The 21,332-nt window shown below is 37.0% G+C and overlaps 1 protein-coding gene across 1 annotated transcript in view; it reads right to left on the bottom strand.

Annotated features, from left to right (window-relative positions):
• Positions 1–11,574: 11,574 nt before the first annotated feature.
• sppl3 (signal peptide peptidase 3) overlaps positions 11,575–21,332 on the bottom strand; it is a 33,192-nt gene continuing 23,434 nt past the window's right edge. Inside the window, exons 4-10 of the mRNA XM_046861292.1 lie at positions 21,070–21,189; positions 20,880–20,958; positions 18,540–18,652; positions 16,413–16,519; positions 15,974–16,328; positions 15,404–15,513; positions 11,575–14,537 (exon numbers count right to left, since the gene is read on the bottom strand). Coding sequence (XP_046717248.1) covers positions 14,466–14,537; positions 15,404–15,513; positions 15,974–16,328; positions 16,413–16,519; positions 18,540–18,652; positions 20,880–20,958; positions 21,070–21,189 — 956 coding nt within the window. The 3' untranslated portion in view covers positions 11,575–14,465. The remainder of the gene's footprint in view (positions 14,538–15,403; positions 15,514–15,973; positions 16,329–16,412; positions 16,520–18,539; positions 18,653–20,879; positions 20,959–21,069; positions 21,190–21,332) is intronic.

Below are 21,332 nucleotides of genomic sequence, written 5' to 3'. Positions count from 1 at the left end.
TGTAATTCCCATCAAATAAAAGTGTTCTGTTGTGGATTTCTTGCTGTTATTCATTGTAAATATTTTAAAAGTATAATATTTATTTACATCTTTTTTCCTTCTTAAAATGTGTCAATGCATTTCTAACTTTAAAAATAAATTGTAAATAGCATGTTATTATTATATATATTATGTTATCATATTATAAATATAGTATATTATTATTATTATTATTATTATTATTATTATTATTTTATAATTCTGATTCAAGCTAAGTGTAAAAAAGCTATCATTAGTAAAATCAGTAAAAATTTACAAATCTACAAAATGTTAAATTATTTTCCTTTTCAGTTCTGATTACTGAAACACAGATCTGAGCTTTTACACATGACAAAATAAATAAATAGAAACTCTTAAATGCATATAAATATTTCTCTTTATTGAAATGATTTATACAGTTATGTGGAGGACGTTCATAATTCTATTGTAAATCTATAAAGATATACTATTTACAGCAATTTGGAGAAAATTCGATTTGTTTTATAAATTATTGTTGCTACTAACAAAATAGAGGTACATCATAAAAATTCAATTATAAATAATTACATTCCACTGACCAGAACATTTATAGGAAAAATATCACTTTTAATCATTTCTAAAGAAACCAGATCAATACTGAAAATTTTCATATCAAATAAAAAACAAATGTATAATTATTATATATTTAGAATTGAATACAACAGATTTGACAAAAGATAATTATTAATAATATAGTAATTGTCTTTGATCTAACGTTACAAATAACCCTGAAGCAAAAAAAGCAACAAAAAAGGAAAAAGAAGCCCATGATTTGTTGTATACATGTGTATCCTGAGAGATCATTCAAATATTAGTTGTAAATAAAATATATACAAATATACAAATATTTCCAATTTGTAATTACAACCAAAAACCTGCAGCTTTTTGCACATTTTCATTTATTTTCTTTGCATAGAAAAGAAATAGAGCAACTTTCCTTTTTTTTTTTTTTTTTTTTAAATAAAGGCATTATTTTTGTGGAGTTAAAAGGACAATTTTAAGTATGTTTAAAAGTTATTTTGGTTGCCTGAAAAGAAAACAGGAACCAAAATATTACTGAATTTTATGTCAGTAATATATGTATCATTGTATACATTAAAACCATATTTAAAAGGGAATCTCAAATGAAGAAACATATTATATATATAAATTAAATGTAGTGACTAAAAACTGCAGTTTTTTTTGTTTTTTTTTTATAAAAAATGAATTTGGCATATAAAATTATACATATTCATTTTGTATATCATATACGAGACATTAAATAATGCTTTCATTTATTACAGAAATAGAGAAATCATTTAAATAATTCTAATAAGATCAAAATAATATAAGAAGAAATTAGGTTTTAATTTTTGAATTTCAAAAATTAGATCATGGTTAAAAAAAATGAATTTTTGATTCAATAATTTGAAAAAATAACAAGCTTTTTTGAATAATCGGAGAAATATTTTTAGAAGAAGGAATACAGAAATATATTTCTTTTAATAATCTCAGACATTTTATGTTATATATTGGGAAACATTTTCAAAGAGAATTATTTCAACTTCTCAGTTAATGTTGTTCATTACAAAAATAATAAAAAAAAACAACCTTAAAAACAGAGAACATTGTATTACACTGTACTGCATTGAATTTCATTCCAGAACAACTTTCCACTGAGTCCTGACTTCTATCAGCCTACATGTGTATCCTGAAAGAGACCTTTTGAGTCATGGGTGGTTTGTCTTTTGTTATTACCCCCAACCTAATTCCATCCCTTCCTCCAAAAATGTTCCTCCCTTCTTCCTGTGCCCTTTGATCTCTCCCCCTTTCCCTTCCCTCCCCTCCAGTACTGCCTCTGTCTTCAGGTCTTCTTCTTCTTCAATACCACCAGGATCGTTATCCATCATTTCCCTATATGGTGATCCAGTGTGTTGTAATTTTCCTCTCTATAGCTGGTTCCTGTAAGAGAAATAATGTGGCTGGGAAGTAAACTCTTGAACCCTACTTTATATATATATATATATATATATATATATATATATATATATATATATATATATGGAACACCATCTCCAGCACGTTGTCAGTTTTTTTTACTACCAAGCACATGCCCCACATTCCTAGCATAGGGATGGAGGGGGTTATAAAGAGGGTAGAGAATTTCACAAGAGGAACGAGACTGCGAGTGCAGTGTCACAATCACGTCGGACACGACTGTGTGGAGCTTCACACTGCTGCAGAAAGAAAGAACGACGTGTACAGTGACAAGATCGAGATATAAAGAACAGTCAAGATATAACACAGTGTGGGTTTTAGTACTGAGAAAGAATTCATTTGCATATTCATTTCTTTCAAAAAAAGATCTATTTATAGTGCAAAAAAAAAACTATTTAAAATCCTCATCTAAAAATTTGATTGCAAAAATATCCATGCACATTATTAAACACGTTACACACTTTATTTGCATATTGTAAACTGCTATTTTATATACTACCAGTTACAGTGATTACATTGAAGAGAATTAGTTTTTTGGCTGTTTTAAACAATCTGATATTCACAACAATCTCATAACTTTATATGTAACTATAGGGATCTAAGAAGTCAATTACCAATGAGAATGAAATTGTTTATTCTCAATTATGCATATTTTCTTTATGCATTATTTATTACACTTCTGCAGAAATTTGTTCAATATATTTCCATTAGGTCCTGACTTAGTGAACATCCTGTACAATCAAGAAAAAAAGTGTTACATCAATCAATCAATAAATAAATCAATAAAAGGATAATTGATGGCAAATTGCAGTCATTTAAAAGAAATAAAACATTCAGGAGATACTAATATTGGAATATAATCAAGGTGGTAAGAGGAACTTTGCATTATAATTAAAATAATAATAATAATAATAATAATAATAATAATAATAATAATAATAATAATAATAATAATGCATAATTTAAAACGAACTCAAACCATGGAACAGCTCTTAATAAAATCATTCATGTTTTTTTTTTTTTTTTATGTAAACGAAACTTTTTATATTTAATTACACTAATTATTTTCGGCATATTCGGCTATGCATTTTATTTATATCTATCGATATATAATACAGAACTCACCTGTTACATTCATTTTTTTAAAGAGATTTAATACAACTCGTTTGCTAATCACTTTTGTCAATTTTGATAAACTCCTTTCGATGAATTCATTAACAATTAACATTTCATAAGCTGTCATTTATAAACTGACTTTAAAAGTGCAATAAATACAGATAGATTTAACAATCTTTAAAAACAAATGTTTGTGTTTATTAAAGTAAGTCACTGGAACAATTAGGAAAATGTGTGAGTAAAATAAATGTATTTCTGATGTATGAAAGTGATAATTGTGTGAAACATGCAAACCTTTATAACGAGTTAAAACATGCAATTCGCTTATACAAATTATTTTCACACAACCTGAGTTCCCATATCAAACATTTCAAATGATTAACTTGGCAAAAAAGTGTGTTTTTCCTGACAGGAATTCCTGACCCACGTTTTCTATTCAGCTCCAAATAATATTATATATGTATAAAAGTGTCATCGTATTAAAATCTAAACTCATTTTCCCCAAAACACAGCTTTAAATGCTTTCTTTGATTTCTATTCTAAACATTCTGAACATGAAAATAACTTTTATATTACAGAGATAATGTTCAGAGGCCATTTCTAAGCTCTGGACAACAGAATAATAAGAAATGTGAACAAGAAAAAGAAGTGACTGATGGATTTCTGAGCTGCTGTAAAGCTTTTGCAGTTTCTTCGCTAATCTTTATTGTGATCGTAGTGAAAATGAGGAGATGAGAGAGTTGCTGATTTCAGAATGAATATTTGTTTTGTATTACACTTTGGAATCTAAAGAGATGGTAAAAGAGAGATCCAGGGGTCACCAACGTGGTGCCCTCTCTAAAAATAGCTGTTTCCTACTTTGTTAAATCATTGTTGATAATTATTATAATAGAAATCATTAACATGATCAGTGTCTTCACATAGATGATTATCATTAATTATTAATAATAACATATAATAAAAGGTAAATTGAACAATTTTGTTATTTCAGATCAAACTGAAAACTGTGTGTATCAAACTGGTAGCCCTTCACATTAATCGCTACACAAGAAGTAGCTCTTAGTTTCAAAAAGGTTGGTGAAGCTTGGTGTAGAGAATAAATGTGAAGGTGAGGAGGAAGTATCTTCACATGGCAGGAGTGAATAAACTGTCAAAAAAAATTCAATTATGTGAACTTATCCAGTAGTCATGAGAAGTCAAGATGTTGCATAGTCTTGACTACATGTACAGCTTCCGAGGTGAGACAAAGTTTTCTTCAAGTTCTCATTTGTGAAGGAGCAGGTGAAGCTCTGCTTTAAAGCAAAATTAAATCTATGTATGTATGTATGTATGTATGTATGTATGTATGTATGTATGTATGTATGTATGTATGTATGTATTTCCTTTTTGAACACTCTGAGTCCCCTGTTTGATTCTGTACTGTTTGTCTACATTTTTATTCCAAAATATGATATGATTTTGGTACAAAACTGATTCTAGAAGTGAATTTGAATGAATAAATCCAATCTGATATTTTTCATAAAGCAATGTACATAAAATAATAAATTCAAATAAATACATTAACGCATATGATTTAACGACAAAGAAACATGGAGAGCAAACAGACTCAAACCTGAACCTGGAATATGATTCTATACAGTATTCTTTAATTCTATATTCTCTATATAGATACATTTCCTTTAATAATTGTTTGCTGTAAGGTCAGAAATCGCAATTGTGTATTTCATCCATTTTGGGAACACAATTATTTAACAATAATGTGAGTGTGTTTTCTCACCTCCTGCTCCCAGGATATTCTCCAGATCCATACAGTTTGTGCTAATTATTCAATTAATGCTTTAATTTCTGTTATAGTTTTCACAAATATTATATATTCAACACGTCAACTTTAATTGATATGGTGAAGTTCGCACTGGAGAGATTTCTTCAGCAATTTTGGAAGGAATCTCCAATGCCAGCACTTTTACAGGTTCTGTTCCTTTTCATAACAGATCTCACAATATTAAATGTAACTTAAAAAGTCAACGACCAATGAGAGCAAAACTATTTCTACTTAATTTTATATCAAGTGTTTTCCTCTATGCATTATTTATTATGTTTTTTCCCCAATATATTTCAATTGGTTCCTGACTTTTTAAACATCCTGGACAATAAAAACTATGAAGTCAGTAAATAAATAAAACTGAAATTATTGGCAAATTGCATATAAATTAGGAATAATAGAGTAGTAATATAGTAGTAATAATAATAATAATAATAATAATAATAATAGTAATAGTAATAGTAATAATAATAATAATAATAATAATAGTAATAATAATAATAATAATATAAATAATAATAACAATAATAATAATAATAATAATAGAAATTATAATAACAATAATAATAATAATAATAATAATAGAAATGATAATAATAATAATAATAGAAATGATAATAATAATAATAATAATAATAATAATAATAATAATAATAATAATAATAATAATAATAATAGCATAGCCTCTTGAAGTCTCAAAATAAAAGTTTTATGTGAAACTTTTTGAAGGAAAAACCCTCAAACCCCTGAAGAGCTCATCATTGAATTGTTTAAGGTGGTTGATGTTTTGACTGATTCCTGAAATATCTTTCCCTGTTGATTCATTGTAAAAAATAAACAGATCATTAAAGGTTTGTCTTAAAAAAAATCCCATAAAGATGCATTTTGACAAGAATAAATATTCAATTCAATTCGATTTATTTTTTATTTGTATAGCGCTTTTAACAATACGCTCAAAGCAGCTTTACACAGATAATGTGGTGATGGAGAATAAATAAGATGTTCTTTATAAGTAAGTTTGTCCCTGATGAGCAGCCGGTGGCGACTGCGGTGATGGAAAAACTTCCTAGGATGGCATAAGGAAGAAACCTTAAGAGAAACCAGACTGAAGAAGAACCTGTCCTCATCTGGGTTGCACTGAATGTCCATTTATTACAGATAAACGATGTTGTGGGTTGGAGTGATGGTGATTATATGCAAACTGTAGTCCTGAGTCAGTGTAGCAGACTGTTGACATTAACTACAGTCCAAATCCAAATCTTCAGAGTTCCAGTTATTTTTTTTAATTAATAATTATTATAGTATTATAATGATATACACGATTAAGCTTAGGGTTCATGAGAACTGTAATTTATTCTCAATTTGTGTGACATTTAACGAGATTCAAGATTTTTCATGTCATTTGTACAGAAAGCAGTCTGTCACACCAAACCATCAAACTCACAGGAATCCTCCAGCAACCTACAATATAAAGTACTTAAGCAGGAGATAAAAGGCATTAAATACAAATGTACAAATTGCAGTACTGCAAATGCAAGAAGAGAGTGCAAAAAAGAGAAATATCTAGAAATTGTGCAGTGTGTGACGAAAATATGGGAGACATGCATGTGCAAAGTCCCGCAGAGGTTAAATTCGACGTTGCTTATTGTTCGCTAATAAACCGTCTGCATCATTCCTTTTATAATCTGTTTATTACACCAATCTCCTGGCTTTTTAACATCTATTTTACCATCTATACCATAAGGCATTATCTGCGGGTGACATTTTAACCCACACTCTTCCTCTCGAACGGGAAGAAACACAGCCTATAAGTAGACTTCAGAAGAATTCCTCACTTCACCTCACACCCTACTCATGGAATGTTCACAGGGTCGAAGGCCAACATGCTCAAGGGGGAAACCAATCTTGTGCAATGGCGATGAAGTCTTATTCAAACAAGCCCAGAAAGCCGTACGCAGTGCTGAAAGAGGCAAACCTATAATGAGCCTAATCATCAGCAGCCACAGACTTTACCTGTCATTTGCTCTTTTAATGTCACGGTTCTATTCAGACCTGTAATTGTCAATAAAGTAATGTTTGAACTCGTTTGCAAAACTCAACTCTACTACTGATGTATGTGACAAGCTTTAAATATAGTTTATAAAGACAATGTAAACATGACTTGTGAATTGCTAAACCAATAAAGAGTAAAGAATCATGTTCTGGTTGTTTAATGTTTTTATTTTAATTTTTTTTGACTAAAGGATCATCTCAAAGAATTTTGATTATGAATAAACTTTGATTATAAATTCAGGAATATAAAATTTAATATTCTTAATCTATTTATTTCTGTAAAGCTGCATTGTGACAATGTCAACTATTAAAAATGCTTTACAAATAAAAATCAAATGAAACTAAATTGAATTAATCTCATTTTTAAAATGCAGACATTTCTAAAATTGTCATCTTTTTTAATGTTAAATAAAACAAATAAACCTTATTGAATTATTGTGAGATAATATATATATATATATATATATATATATATATATATATATATATATATATATATATATATATATATATAGTTATTATTATTGATAATATTATAATTATTGTTTTTGTTGTCGTTTAATAAAACAAAAACATACATGTATCTGAAAATTAATGGAAATAATAGAATAATAAAAAATAAAACAGGGAAAAAAAACAATATAATAACAGGGTTTGGAGCATTTTAACAAATTAGAAACTAATTTCTAAAATAATTGCTATTGTAAAATATATAAATAAATATATAAATAAAGATTTATGAGTAAAAATCATGAATCATTTAAACCCTAAAATGATTGAAATATTTAGTAAAAGCCTTTTATCCATGTATACATGTTATATAGTAAACGAAAGAAAGAAAATTGTGCTGTGATTATGCATTAGATGCTTTCAAACCCATTTACCGTTTGCACTTCATATATATTATCTGTAGAATAATCCGGTGTAGCCTGTATTTGGTTCATCATTTGTCTCTCTGATTCTGACTCTGAAATCTCATGGTAAAAACCCTTAGCTCATCAAGTATGTATATTTTGTTCTATAGATAGACATTGCTCCAGGCCCCACAGCACCATGGATATTCCTGTCCACTCATCCAGCCAGGGGTGTTTTGGTCCTTTAACCAATAAGTGATCAGGGGTGGACCTGAGAAATTCCACAGTCGCAGTGTCTCTGCTGTGACCTTGACAACCCCAACCCCGAACCCCCTCCGTGCTGAAATCATGGCTCCTGAGCATCATAGGCAGATTAGTGCACAGAATTCTAAAAATGGAACAGGTTCATGTTAATATGAAGGCTGTTTATCCAATAGATACCAATTTACTGTATGCACAACAAATTTGGGATTAAATTCAGGATTAAATGGGATTAAAGCACCTAAAAGCAGACCTTCGGATTTATGCGAATGTCAAGCACAGCTGAGCGCTTGTGGAAAAATTGGACAGATAAAAAAAAAATTATAATTTCATGCTATAAGCAGGTACAAGCTACAAGCTTTCTGACTTTCAATGTCCTTGTGAAGCCTCTCGTCTTGTCACTTACAATACTTCTAATCAAATATTTGAGTTTACATTTACACCATTTGGCAGACACCCTTATCCACCCTCATTCATCATAACGGTCCGATGTTTACCGTTAGTGTTGTATTTTTGCTCCCGCTGTGAGAAGTCTGCTTGTTGACCACCCTAATGCAATCTGATACAAAAGGTAGTGGTTTTAGCTCCTAAAAACAAGGAACAACATTTTCAATTGATGTTTATTGGTGTAGTAAAGAGAAATACAGTACGGATGTAGATCCGCCATTGGCATATAAACTGAGCTTCTTTAAGCTAGCTGAGTTACGGCTCAAATACCAGGTCATCTTAAACAGTTAGGGATCTACAAGATAATAGATGTGGTGGACAAACTAAAGAGCTCCTGCATCGCTCTATTATTATAATTTTTTAAAATAAGCGTGCAACCAAATGGCATTGTGGATATGAACGGAGTAAAAAACATTCAAATAGACCAAGGAAATATGAATAAACTAATAAAAGGCAAGCTGAAAATTTCATCATAAAATTCTGGACATCACCGAAGACCTGATTTTTTTTCCAATAATAAATATTGCTATGCAATGATACTATCCTAACCCCCTCTCCAGTTTTATTTTAATGCCAATAAGTTGCTACAAAATTATTTTAACATTATATTATTCATTTTGTAAGTAATTAAAGCCAATGAAGATCTGAGCAGAGAAGCACATCCTAGATCATCTCTTTTTTACGCCAATTCTGTTTTTGGTGCTTAAACTGGACATTCTGTGTATGAAACGTGAAGGCCGCCATTTTGGCTGCGAAACCACAGCGCAGCCTCGCGGTCGTGAGGACAGTATGGCTTCATCGCCGCCATCTTGAAGGGGGAATGATGAGCTTATTGGTTAAACCAGAACATACTGTGATGCATTTTGGTACTAAATAAATTAGCCAGCATCCCTAGATAAGAGTACATATACTCGCTTTTAATACTTTACCGCATGCCTGTTAACATTTCGAAATAATAAAATGTATGTAATGTCAGCAGTACACCCCTCGTTAAACTTGGTCGCGTCCAATATGGCGGCGATCTGACAAATCTCAATCGGCAGATATTTTATAAAAAATTTTTTCTGTAGTCCAGAATTAGAGTGAATATGAGACACATAGACGTGTCTTTCATTTGTGTTTATTTATTTGTTTATTTTATTTATTGGAAAGTTAATTACGTTCCCTATAAATCAACCAGCCCGTCAATTAGGAAATAATAATAAAAACACAGGACGTGAATTTGAGTAAATTAACTCAAAGCAAATTCGCCAAAAATAAAAAATAAAAAAAATAAAAGTAACGGTTTTTCTTAATATATACATATCGTGGACAATAATTTAACTATTAAATAGGTGAAAATATAATTTAATATTTAATAATGTATTTAATAATGTTTCAGATTTCTTTTCAGAAAATATGTATAATATTTAGAAAAAATTTAATAGATTTCGGTTTTAAATGTCATTCGAAATCGGGAAAAAAGCAAAAATTTCTGATATATTTCTAGAAATACAGTATTACCTTTTATTTTGTGGCGAGAAAAAACTTATGGGATTATAAAATGCACTGCAGCGACACCTTGTGGCAGAATGTGCAACAACAGCGCTCTCTCTCACCATAAACAAAATGAAACAAAAACAAAAGACTGAATGGACAAAAGTTTGTGGACACCTTAGCAAAAGACTGGGGTGTGCGTTTTGAACTTTCCGTTTCCAATCCAGTTCTCGTTGGCTGTTATATTAACCTTCATTCTTCTGTTGGGTGAAAGTGCATTCAGTTCTCAAATTCATCCCACAGGTGCTCAATAAGGTTGGAGCTCTATAGCAAGAGCTCTTCCACTCCAACCCATGTAAAGCATATCATCATGGGGCTGGAACAGGTTTGGGTCTTTCAGCTTGTGAGAAGAGAACATTTCTTGCTACTGCATCAAAAGACATCCTATACAATTGCATGCCTCCAAAAAGCACATACGGCTGGAAGCCAGGCGTCCTAATATTTATGTCCCTACAGTGCAGCTGCAACTCCAGTAAAATCATTCAGACGGTATTTTCTACATTTGTCACCATTTTGGGTATTATTTTCTTTGCTTTACTTGTAATAATACTCAATGTATGTTTGGATTATTGCATTAATGTGAAGGTTTCCACCACCAAATATGAATCATGGGAGTTTTGCAGCAAAAACTGGAGCACACGTTTCTGTAATGACCTCATTTAAACTACATCAACAACAAAACTACATAAAACGCAAACAAAGAACAAGTTGTTTAGTCATTCCGGTGCTTATTGAGTGCCGTCCACCTCCGGCCCCCCGCCCATGTGAGAAGTCTACCAAGTCAACGTCACAGTGGGATTAGCAAATGGATGATCTTAAACATATGGTATAATAAACATTTTGGTGTTCAGCCCTTGAACAACTTTTTTTTTTTACTTACCGTTTTCCAGTGAAATTCGACGTCAAAAACTATTTCGCCTCGAATTCCAGTGGAGACTCGACTTGTCACAAACATTACAGCAGAGAGAAATTCTTTCTTCGCGTTTCCCAGCGTGTTCGGAAACTGGGGTCAGAGCTTGGGGTCAGTCGTAATACAGCAACCCTGGAAGAGAGAAGGTAAAGGGCCTTGCTCAGGGGCCCCAAGAGTGGCAGCTTGGTGATACTGGGGTATGAACCCCACCCGACCTGTAAGCCAGAGAGCTTTCACTTTCCCTCGGTTCCCCTAGTTAGAGATCTCGGAGATGATGGACATGACAGCGATAGCTGTGTAAGTTGTTCTGGTGACAGAAGAATTGAGAGTCGGCCCGATTAAAGCGCCGCCGCATTGCTGTTTCGGTGCCACTGCAGAGGGATGGTTTGTTCTAAAGTGGAATGCAGAAGTCGTTCAGGATGATCTTTTCCTTTTAAAGTTCTCGCTCTTTTCGTAGCTGCTTATAGAGTCCATTTCTTTGAAAATGCATTGAGACTTTTTTGGGGGAGGGGCAACACAGAGCGAGACAGTGAAAGAGACGCTACAGTTAGAGTCACGTTTATTTACAGCAGAATCCTGACCGGATGAAGGGGAACAGGTTCAAGGAGGTGAAAACGTTTATGGTACAGCGCGTCAGGATCCATAGGTCACTACACAGTTCTTAATTTATTTTATTCTTTTTTTTGTTTTGTTTTTTTTTAAATCCACTTTTATACAGAATCCTTTTGGCCGTATCGCAAATGTGCCAACGGAGCCCAATCCGACGCCCTCTGCTGGCAGGGAGTGAAGGACAAGAAAAAATATATATATAAAATAAAAACACAAAACACAAACAATGGGACAAAATAAAAAAAAAAGAAGGAACCTTGTCATAAAAAAAAAAAAAAACCCTTTTGGAAATGGTGTCAGAGTGTTATGAGGTGTAGCTAGCAGAGGATCACGGAAAGGGGATTGTGTGTAATTCGACAGCCGCGATGCCTCGGAACGTGCCGTGGTCAGGAGAAAACAAAACAAAAAAAAGTTCTCTGTCCCTGTCGGAGATCCAGGGGGCCCAAAGCGTCCGGGGGTTTTCTTTTTTTCGTCGCCCGAGCGCTAATGTTTGTGCAATCGTACTCTCGTTCGCCAAAGCCCTGCGCGTGCCCGAGTGTCGCAGTGTTGCCGTGGGCTTTCTGAACGACGACACACTGTACACTTCACATGCAAGACCAGACAACTCAGAGTTAGAAATAATGAAACGGGTAACAGGAAAAAGAAAAAAAAAAAAGAACTAAAGAAGACCTGGACAGACAAACCAGCAATCTGCATTCACACACACACACACACACACACACACACACACACACACACACACACACACGATTTCAGTCTCTTGGGCCAAAATAACCGTCCAAAATACTGAAATTAACAGGGGAATTCAGATGTAAGCCATGAGGCATGAGCCATTCACCGCATTATTTCATGTACATGTAATATTAAAACACAAATTCTGTTGGATTCTTATTACAGGTGGGATTAAAGAAGCCGCCTCGACGAACAGAACACCGTAATCGGGACCCGGAGGTTTGTCACCATCGTCGGCACATGCCTCCGAGCCGCACTGCATCTAAACAACGCCCGCAATCGACTGAAAGAGCACCAGTCTGAACCTCATTTAACCGAGGTAATGCCATTCAGTTGTCAGAGACACACACACACACACACACACACACACACACACACACACACACACACACACACACACACACACACACACACACAATCAGGAACTGAAGCCCCTGCCACTCTTCAGTCCCTCCCTACTTACCTACATCCTAAAAAAAAAAAAGAAAACGTGTGGTGCACAGTTCGCTATGGGGTCGTGCTGATTCGGGAAAAATAATCCACACTGGGTGGTGCGGCACATTTATTTTGGACTCGTTAATGAGCTGCACGTCCCTTTAACCCCCTACAATCAGAAATCCGTGTTAGAGACAAAATAGTTCCTGTTCCCTTTTACCTAATAGCAGCTATAAACACACGTTCTCTCTCAGGCTCCTGACTCGGAAAACTCGGAAACTCGCAGACTCCGTTAATTGTTTTAGCCCGATCAGTGCGTTTGCCGAATTCAAATCAAACACCGTACTTTCGGTTCGTTTTTACGCCGCGTGCGATTACGGGAATATTGGAATAGTGTTTGCGTATTGGGATTTCTTTAATCGGTCGGAATGAATGCTGTGTCAAACTCCCATAACCGAGCGTGCGGACCGAAGAGCCGAAACTCGATACGCTACTAGTTAATTAAAACAATCATCTATTTGAAGAAAAAGGAAAAAAAAAAAAAGGGAAATATCGATCATCCAAGTGAACGATTTGCTAGGATTGAAACCACAGCGTGTCGGAACCGGTGTGTTGACGAGCTGCTGATCGGAGACGGGGGCTGTGCTGGGACACGCGTCTTTTGGAGCGAAGAAATGTCCATCAAACTATTCCTTTAAACGAGGGAACGATTTAGGAAACACGAATATGGTGCATCTTTTGGATGCACCCCACACACACACACACACACACACACACACACACACTCGTATTTGATCACACACACACACACACACACACCACCCAACATGATAATCCTAATACATGTGGACGCATATATACATAGAGGGGGCATTTCCTTCTCAACAGCGAGGACACGCTCCGATTCATAATGCGCCGTTTCTGTATATGACAAGAATAAAATCTTTCTAAATAAAAAACACACATCTGTAAAGTGGACATCGGGGGGGGGACAGGGAGACAGAGAGAAAGAGACGAGAAGCAGAAAAGCATCTGTGACCTTGTATATGCGAGTGTGTGTGTGTGCGTGCGCGTTTGTTTACGTATGTGTTGGTCCCCTCAGGCTCGTCACTGTCCTAAACTGAGACCGTCTCAGCGTCTTGTCCGTGGTTCAAAAACAAAAGTAACAAACAAACAAAAACAGAAACACACCAACACTCCGTAATGCAAATCCGTAACGACGCTGATTAGAAAAAAAAATCATCACATGGAGCTCAACGAGCGCCGGCTTGTGTCCCGTAAAGACAAGTCTTTAGATTAAGGAGTGTCCTCTCAGTCCAAAAGGGACCCAATGGGGAGATGAGAGAGAGAGAGAGAGAGAGAGAGAGAGAGAGAGAGAGAGAGAGAGAAAAGAGAGAGAGAAAAAGAGAGAGAGAGAAAAAGAGAGAGAGAGAGATGGTAAGGAAAAAGAAGTGGTCTGTAAAAGAGAAGGTGAGTGAATGTGCTGAGCAGAATCCATCTGGCAGTGAAGTCGAGCTGCTCTCCATCTGAACGAATAAGGAGACGATTGGACGAGTGCGACTCCCCCCCTCCTCTTCCTGCTCTCGCTCCTCTCCCTCTCTCTCTGTATGTGTTGAGGATGAGTTGATTTGAGTGTTGCCCATCTCACTCATGGCCATCATACCTCCATGAACCGGGAGCTGGTGGTCTTGGTGTGGAAAGGCTCGGACCACATGCGCCGCAGGTCGCCCTGGAAACGTAGACGAGAAGACAAAATAGTCAAATGATCCTTTATGTGTAGGGACATGGCTGTTTTCTTTCTTACACAAGGACAAACTGACAGACAGCGACACACACACACACACACACACACACACACACGACAGACACACACACACACGACAGACACACACACACACACGACATTCAGAGAGACACACACACACGAGATTTAGAGACAGACACACACACACACACACACACACACACACACACACACACACAACATTCAGAGACAGACATACACGCAAAGACAGACACAAACGTCATTCAGAGACCGACACACACACACAAAGATACACATAACATTCAGAGTCTGACAGACACAACACACACACCCCCGCAAAAGGCAGACACAAAAACATGAACTGATACTGCTAATAAACAATATGCAAATGTAGTGAATACTGGCGTGTGTGTGTGTGTCTCTCTCCCAGGCAACGAAACCTTAAACACTACTAAATTAAATTCATTAAGCGTACAGAATCCTCTCCACGGTCCCAGCACACACACACACACACACACACACACAAGTATAACGTCCCCATTAAGTTCAGTGTAAATATCAGCCCAGTTTATTTTTTCACACACGCTTCAGGATCTCACTTCTGAAATAACAGCAATGTTCAACATCCACACAATTCTGAACTCTACTCAGAAAGCCAGGAGAACTCATTGGATGTATGAGAACTCAACCCTCGATGTAGAACTCAAGCCTCATGGGTCCAGAGTGACCTGCCCTACACATCAGACGTAACCCACGAACGGCGTGGAGGATCGCAGGTGTTTTGGGGAAAGCAGGAGAAATCTGCAGGTGTGATTGTGTGAAAGTGGTACCTTCAGGTAGGCCATGGTGAGCAGAGGCAGCAGGGTGAAGGGCACCAGGTACAGCAGAGCGGGTTGAGCGGCACGGTGAATCCGAGACGCCACGGTCGCAGTCAGCAGACCTGAGAGGAGCAGAGAGAGAAAAAGAGAGAGATAATGATGAAATATAATGTTTGTAAAGACAGGAGACATCTCACAGGACGTGGAATCTATGGGATTAGAAAACTCTACATACAAATCGGAAAATACTACATACAGTCTACAGGTTTAGAAAACTCTACACACACACACACACACACCATAGGATTAAACACCTCTACACAAACACACTATTGGATTAGATCATTCTACAGAAATCTGGCTGCAGATCCCTACGGAAAAACATTAAAGTTCATAATAAAACAAGTGATTAAGTGAGTCAGGGGTGAAATAAGTAAATAAAACGTTCTATGGGCTCTAATTGTACCCAAAAATCTGTTGCTCATTAGTTCCTGCCTACAGGATCACCCCCCCCCCCTTCCACCAACCATCTAAAAACCACAACTCCTCTCCCATCACATCTGTATCCTACACGTAACTCACCCACGAAGTAGCCGATGAGGGTGCAGTGGAAGTAGGAGACGCGCTGCATGCGCCCGGACATGTTAGCGGGGCTCGCCGCCTCGCCGCTCGCCTGCTTCTTGTAGTTGTCATAACGCAGCACGAAGCAGAGCAGCAGTCCGGGCATGACGATGTCGCCGATACCCAGCATAGAGAAGTGGCTTCCCGTCGAGCTCGGGAACACCAGCTTGCCCGGCAGCGAGAGGCGGGGCACGTCACGGCCCATGCTGGGGCCCAGGTGCAGCTTACGGGAGATGACGTCCAGCGGGTTATCGGCCGGCTGCGTGGCCACTTTCACCATCACGTTACTGTTAAAGATGTAGGCTGAGAAGAAGACCTGAAGGAGGGAGATACACGCGGTTACACTCGCGCTCGGAAATCTACAACCCCAGCCAGCGTGCGGCGAGTGTGGTGTTCTTACCCAGAACACATCGTAGATGAGGAGCCCGGACAGGAGCAGACAGGACACCTTCAGACTCGGGAGTCTCACGAAGGCGATCATCGCCACACACAGACCCATCGCCAGCGCTGCGCACACACGACATGAACACGACTACATCATTCACACACTTTACAGTAAATACTTGGCCCACCTGATCACATGGTTTCAGACACACTATGACTTTCTGTACTGTGTTACAATGCCCTCTTACAGCATGCCCACATGGAACAAGCGGAATTACCCCCCTAATAGTGTGTAGGAAGCAGAAGGGCAAAATGTATACAGGGTCAGAAAACTACAGAGTTAGAAAACCACACACACACACACACACACACACACACACACACACACACACACACACACACAGAGACACACACACACACTGTATAGAGTTAAAAAACTCGTCAGACAGTTTACAGGGTCAGAAAACCACACACACACACACACACACACACACACACACACCATTTTAGATGGATGTCAGACAGAAGAAAAAGTACTGACAGAACATTTTATAACTTCGTTCATCTGGTGTCTGGAATCATAATTAAGACTCTGCTGGCTTTTTTTTTTTTTTAAACATCACTGAACATTAGGTTCTGAAAAACGTTGTAGGTTTAAATAATAAACCTGGATATACATACAGAGCTGCGAATGTGTGCGTGTGCAGGAGGGGGTTTGCGTCAAACCCAAAAATCTCTACCTCTAATAAACACCTCTGTTCATTAGTCCTCGGTCTCCTAAAGTTTGCCAGCAGGCTTGTGTAGGGAAAGCTGGAACGTGTTGTCTTTGCAGTTGTGGTTACAGGAGATGCTGTATACATACGGTTTGGAAACACCCCGTCTTTTATGGTTTTCGAAAGACACAAACATGTTCCTATGTAATGTAATAGTAAGATTTACTTTGACCAAACAAACATTTCAAATGTACAGATGTTCCGCTTCATTCTCTTGAAGCATGAAGACCAGACTTTTATACACTCGGCATCCGAACAGTTTGTTTCTCCAAACATCCTTCGCCGTGCCTCTTTAAAACTCGCCGAAGATCTTCACTGGTTGGAGATTTCTTTTTTGTGCTCACTGTCTTGTTGGTTCCAAGGAGATGAATGGAATTGCATGGTGTTGAAGTGTGGAAAGGTTGCCATGTTGGTTCCTTTCACTTTCAAGTCTCCAACATTCCCTGCTCCAAAACAACCAAACCATTAAGCTTCCTCCTCCATGTTGGAGTATGGGGGTGAGGCGAACATCTCTCCTGTCCTCCGTCTTACAGAAGTCTATTCTATTCTATCAAAAATGTCCGATTTTGGATGCCACAGGACTTCGATCACGGCCCAATTCTTGCGTGTTTTTGCCTTCAGTTTGTTGCATAAAAATGAGAGGGCAATGCACGTGTCTCAAATGTTTGCTTTTTGAACGTTAACAGAAGCTTGGAAAGTGTCACATCGCTACCTGGAGGTGACAGTCTGACAAAAATTAGTTACATGACGAGTTTGTTGCCTATAAACAAAAGGAACATACAAGTGCGTCTCAAAAATGGTACAAGACTCGGGGTTCCTTCACACTTTTGGAAAGCACCGTATTCTCGACTTTCTGTTTTCTGGTAAAATATCATATCGGATCCTCAGCATAGCGTCCTACACAAACGTGTCGTCTACGTGTCGTAACAGCGAGACAGTCGAACGAAATGTGCACCTACACCGCAATAGGAAAAACTTTAGTAAAACAAACAAACGTGTAAATATGAAAGCGAAGGAATTAAAGTACAGGGTTGGAAAAAAACAAATAAATAAACGTTTCCCCGTCGACTAAGACCGAGGATTAGACAAGACAAAACACTAATCTAAGCCGAACAGATTTCTTTTTAGAAACGAGCGACGTGGAAAGATGAAAAGGATTCAACACGCGCGACTTGTGATCTGGAAAATGAGCCGCCGCGCTAAATAAATAGTTACGAACAAAAAAAGTAAATAGAACAACAAAAAAAAAAAAAAGAGGAAGATGAAAGTAGAAGCACAGTGTAACGTGAGACAAAAACAAGACACTTTCCAAGAGCCATCAATCTCACACACACACACACACACACACACACACACACACACGATCCTACCGTCCATGAGGAGCCAGTGTCCTGTGAGCACCCAGATGAGGACGAGCATGACGGAGAGAGAGAACGAGAGCAACTCGGCCAACGTGAAGCGGCCACAGCAGCCAAACGAAATCCTGCACACACACACACACACACACACACACACACACACACACACACACACACAGTTACACAAGAAATCCAAACAAAAAGGACCCGAGATAACTCGGAGAATGATTCAGAGTTCATCCGAGGACGTCGTCCTACACGGCAATGATTTGTTTATTTGTTATTTACAGGTTTTGAATATTTCCAAATGAGCACCGGATGAAAGCGACCCGAACACTTCGGATGTTTATTATGCAACAGCGTCTCATACATTACACACATACGAAGGAAGATGAATCATTTTTTTATTATGAGCCGCCATACGTTTGCACTTAATGACCTTGTGTGTGTTTGTGTGTGTTTGTTGTAGCACAGCATATAAAGGGCAGACATGACGTAGGGTTTCTCCACCATCTCTAATGCATCTTCATGTTCTTATCAGGAGTCATTTAGCATTTGAGGTAAAGAAGAGAAAGAAAGGTGCTTTATATTTTCACAGCACAGTGAAATTCTTCCTTCGCATTATTCCAGTGATGTTGGGAAGCTGGGGGTCAGAGCGCAGAAAGATATGATGGAGCACACCCTGGAGCAGAAAGGCTTAAGGGCCTTGCTGAAGGGCCCCAAAAGTGGCAGCAATGCTTCAAGTAAAGTTTAAATAATAATAATAATGAAAGTTTACAGTAATAAAAACAGTTTCATTTAAGAAATAATAATAAATAAAGAGGAAAGATTTCATTTCTAGTTGAAATGTATTTTTTTTTAAACTATATTAAATTTTTTTTTTATCTATTTATTTATTTTTAAATCAACAATAGATGTGTCCTTTTTTTTCAGGTTTGTCATGTTTACTGGAGGAGTCTCGTGTTTTTGGTTAAATATTTTTATTATAAATATATTACCGAAAAACACATTTTTATTGGCCTATAAAGCGGCATGCGGGTCACATGACTCCTCCAGGGCGTAATGTGAAGTTGGCTGAATCCCAAACGAATGTAGAGAAACCCTACATCATTTCCACTTCCTGTACATTGTGCTACAACAAACACACAAAGTTGATTAATTCAGTACATTTCTGTACAAATGAGTCGTTTTCTTACAGCAGCATTTATAAAATAAAATCTCTGTGTAGCTGTAGAAATGACCTGCGGGTGCATGATGAGAAGAAAAAATGTGAAACGGCTTCGTCAGTGAAACTGTTTAACACCTGGAGGTTTTCTCGGCTCAGCGCTGTGAAGCCAATAATGTCAAAGCGTCTATTAAAAGACTTGTCTCCTAAATCCGGACTAATTATTCCAGACATCGTTTAAAAGGGTTTCAGTTAAACCTCAGTTTATACTCGTCTTTTTTTTTTTTGTTACATCAAAGGAATTTAGTAGTAAAGCACCACCCTGAGAATGTGTTCACTCCATATTTTACTTGACCGGATCTAAAATACTTATTATTCAGGTGTATTAATGCTACGAGTTCATGTGCTGCTGATTAAGACAAAGCAAACAACATGTCTGCAAGGACAATCAACTTCCACAGCAAGCCTGAAAATACCAGTTCTATAACACCCTATATAATGTTTCTATAGCAACATGTCCCTAAACATCCCTGAAAGCTGCCGTTTCTATAGCAACATGTACGGTGTACCTGAAAATGGCCGTTTCTATAGCAACATGTACGGTGTACCTGAAAACGGCTGTTTCTATAGCAACATGTACAGTGTCCCTGAAAATGTGTAATATGTGTGTAATAATGCTAAAAATGCTGTTTCTATAGCGACTTTTATGGAATACATAAAATTACGGTTTCTATAGCAACATGGACAGTACACATAAAATGCTGATCCTATAGCGATTTGCTGTTTCTATTGCATATGTGGCATGCCTGAAAAATGCTGTTTCTATAGCAACATGTATGAGATATACCTGAAAATAATGTTCCTATAGCAACATGTTTGGTAAACCCAAAATGCTGTCCATATAGCAACCGGCTGTTTCTATAGCAACCTGTGTGGCATGCCTGAAAATCCTGTTTCTATAGCAACCTCTCTGGCATGTCTAGAAATGCTGTTTCTATAGCAACGTCTGGTATACCTGAAAATGGTGTTGCTATAGCAACATGTATGACATGTCTGAAAATGCTGTTTTTACAGCACCTTGTTTGGTATACCTGAAAATGCTGTTTCTATAGCAACATGTATGGCAATGAAAACATGAGAAGCAGCCACATGGCAGTGAGGCGAAGGAACATCTGGATTACTCTTACTTGTTCTGCGGGGAGCAGGGTCGCGTCAGGTACTGGCACATCGGCAACAGCAGGAACGCAAACGCTATAGTGGCCAGAACTGAGAGACAGAGAGTAAACGAGCATGTCAATGACCTGTGAGTGGACAATAATTACATACACACACACACACACACACACACACACACACACACACACACACACACACTACCTGCAGTGCAGATTGTGAAGACCACCTGGACCGAATCAAAGAAGAAGAACATGACGAGGAGTGAGACAGAAGCTCCGATTGGGAGGAACAGAGCCTGTGTGGAGTCGATGGTCTGAATACCTGAAACACACACACACACACACACACACACACACACACACACACACACACACACACACACACACACACACACGATTATGTATTACAGTTGTTATCACGTGTATCATTGTGTACCATTTAATATCTGAGTGTTTTAAAGATTA

This window comes from Silurus meridionalis, chromosome 11 (genome assembly GCF_014805685.1).
Source record: "Silurus meridionalis isolate SWU-2019-XX chromosome 11, ASM1480568v1, whole genome shotgun sequence".
Lineage (NCBI taxonomy): Eukaryota > Metazoa > Chordata > Actinopteri > Siluriformes > Siluridae > Silurus > Silurus meridionalis.
Note: the sequence above shows the minus strand (reverse complement) of the source record. Positions and strands in the feature narration are given on the sequence as shown.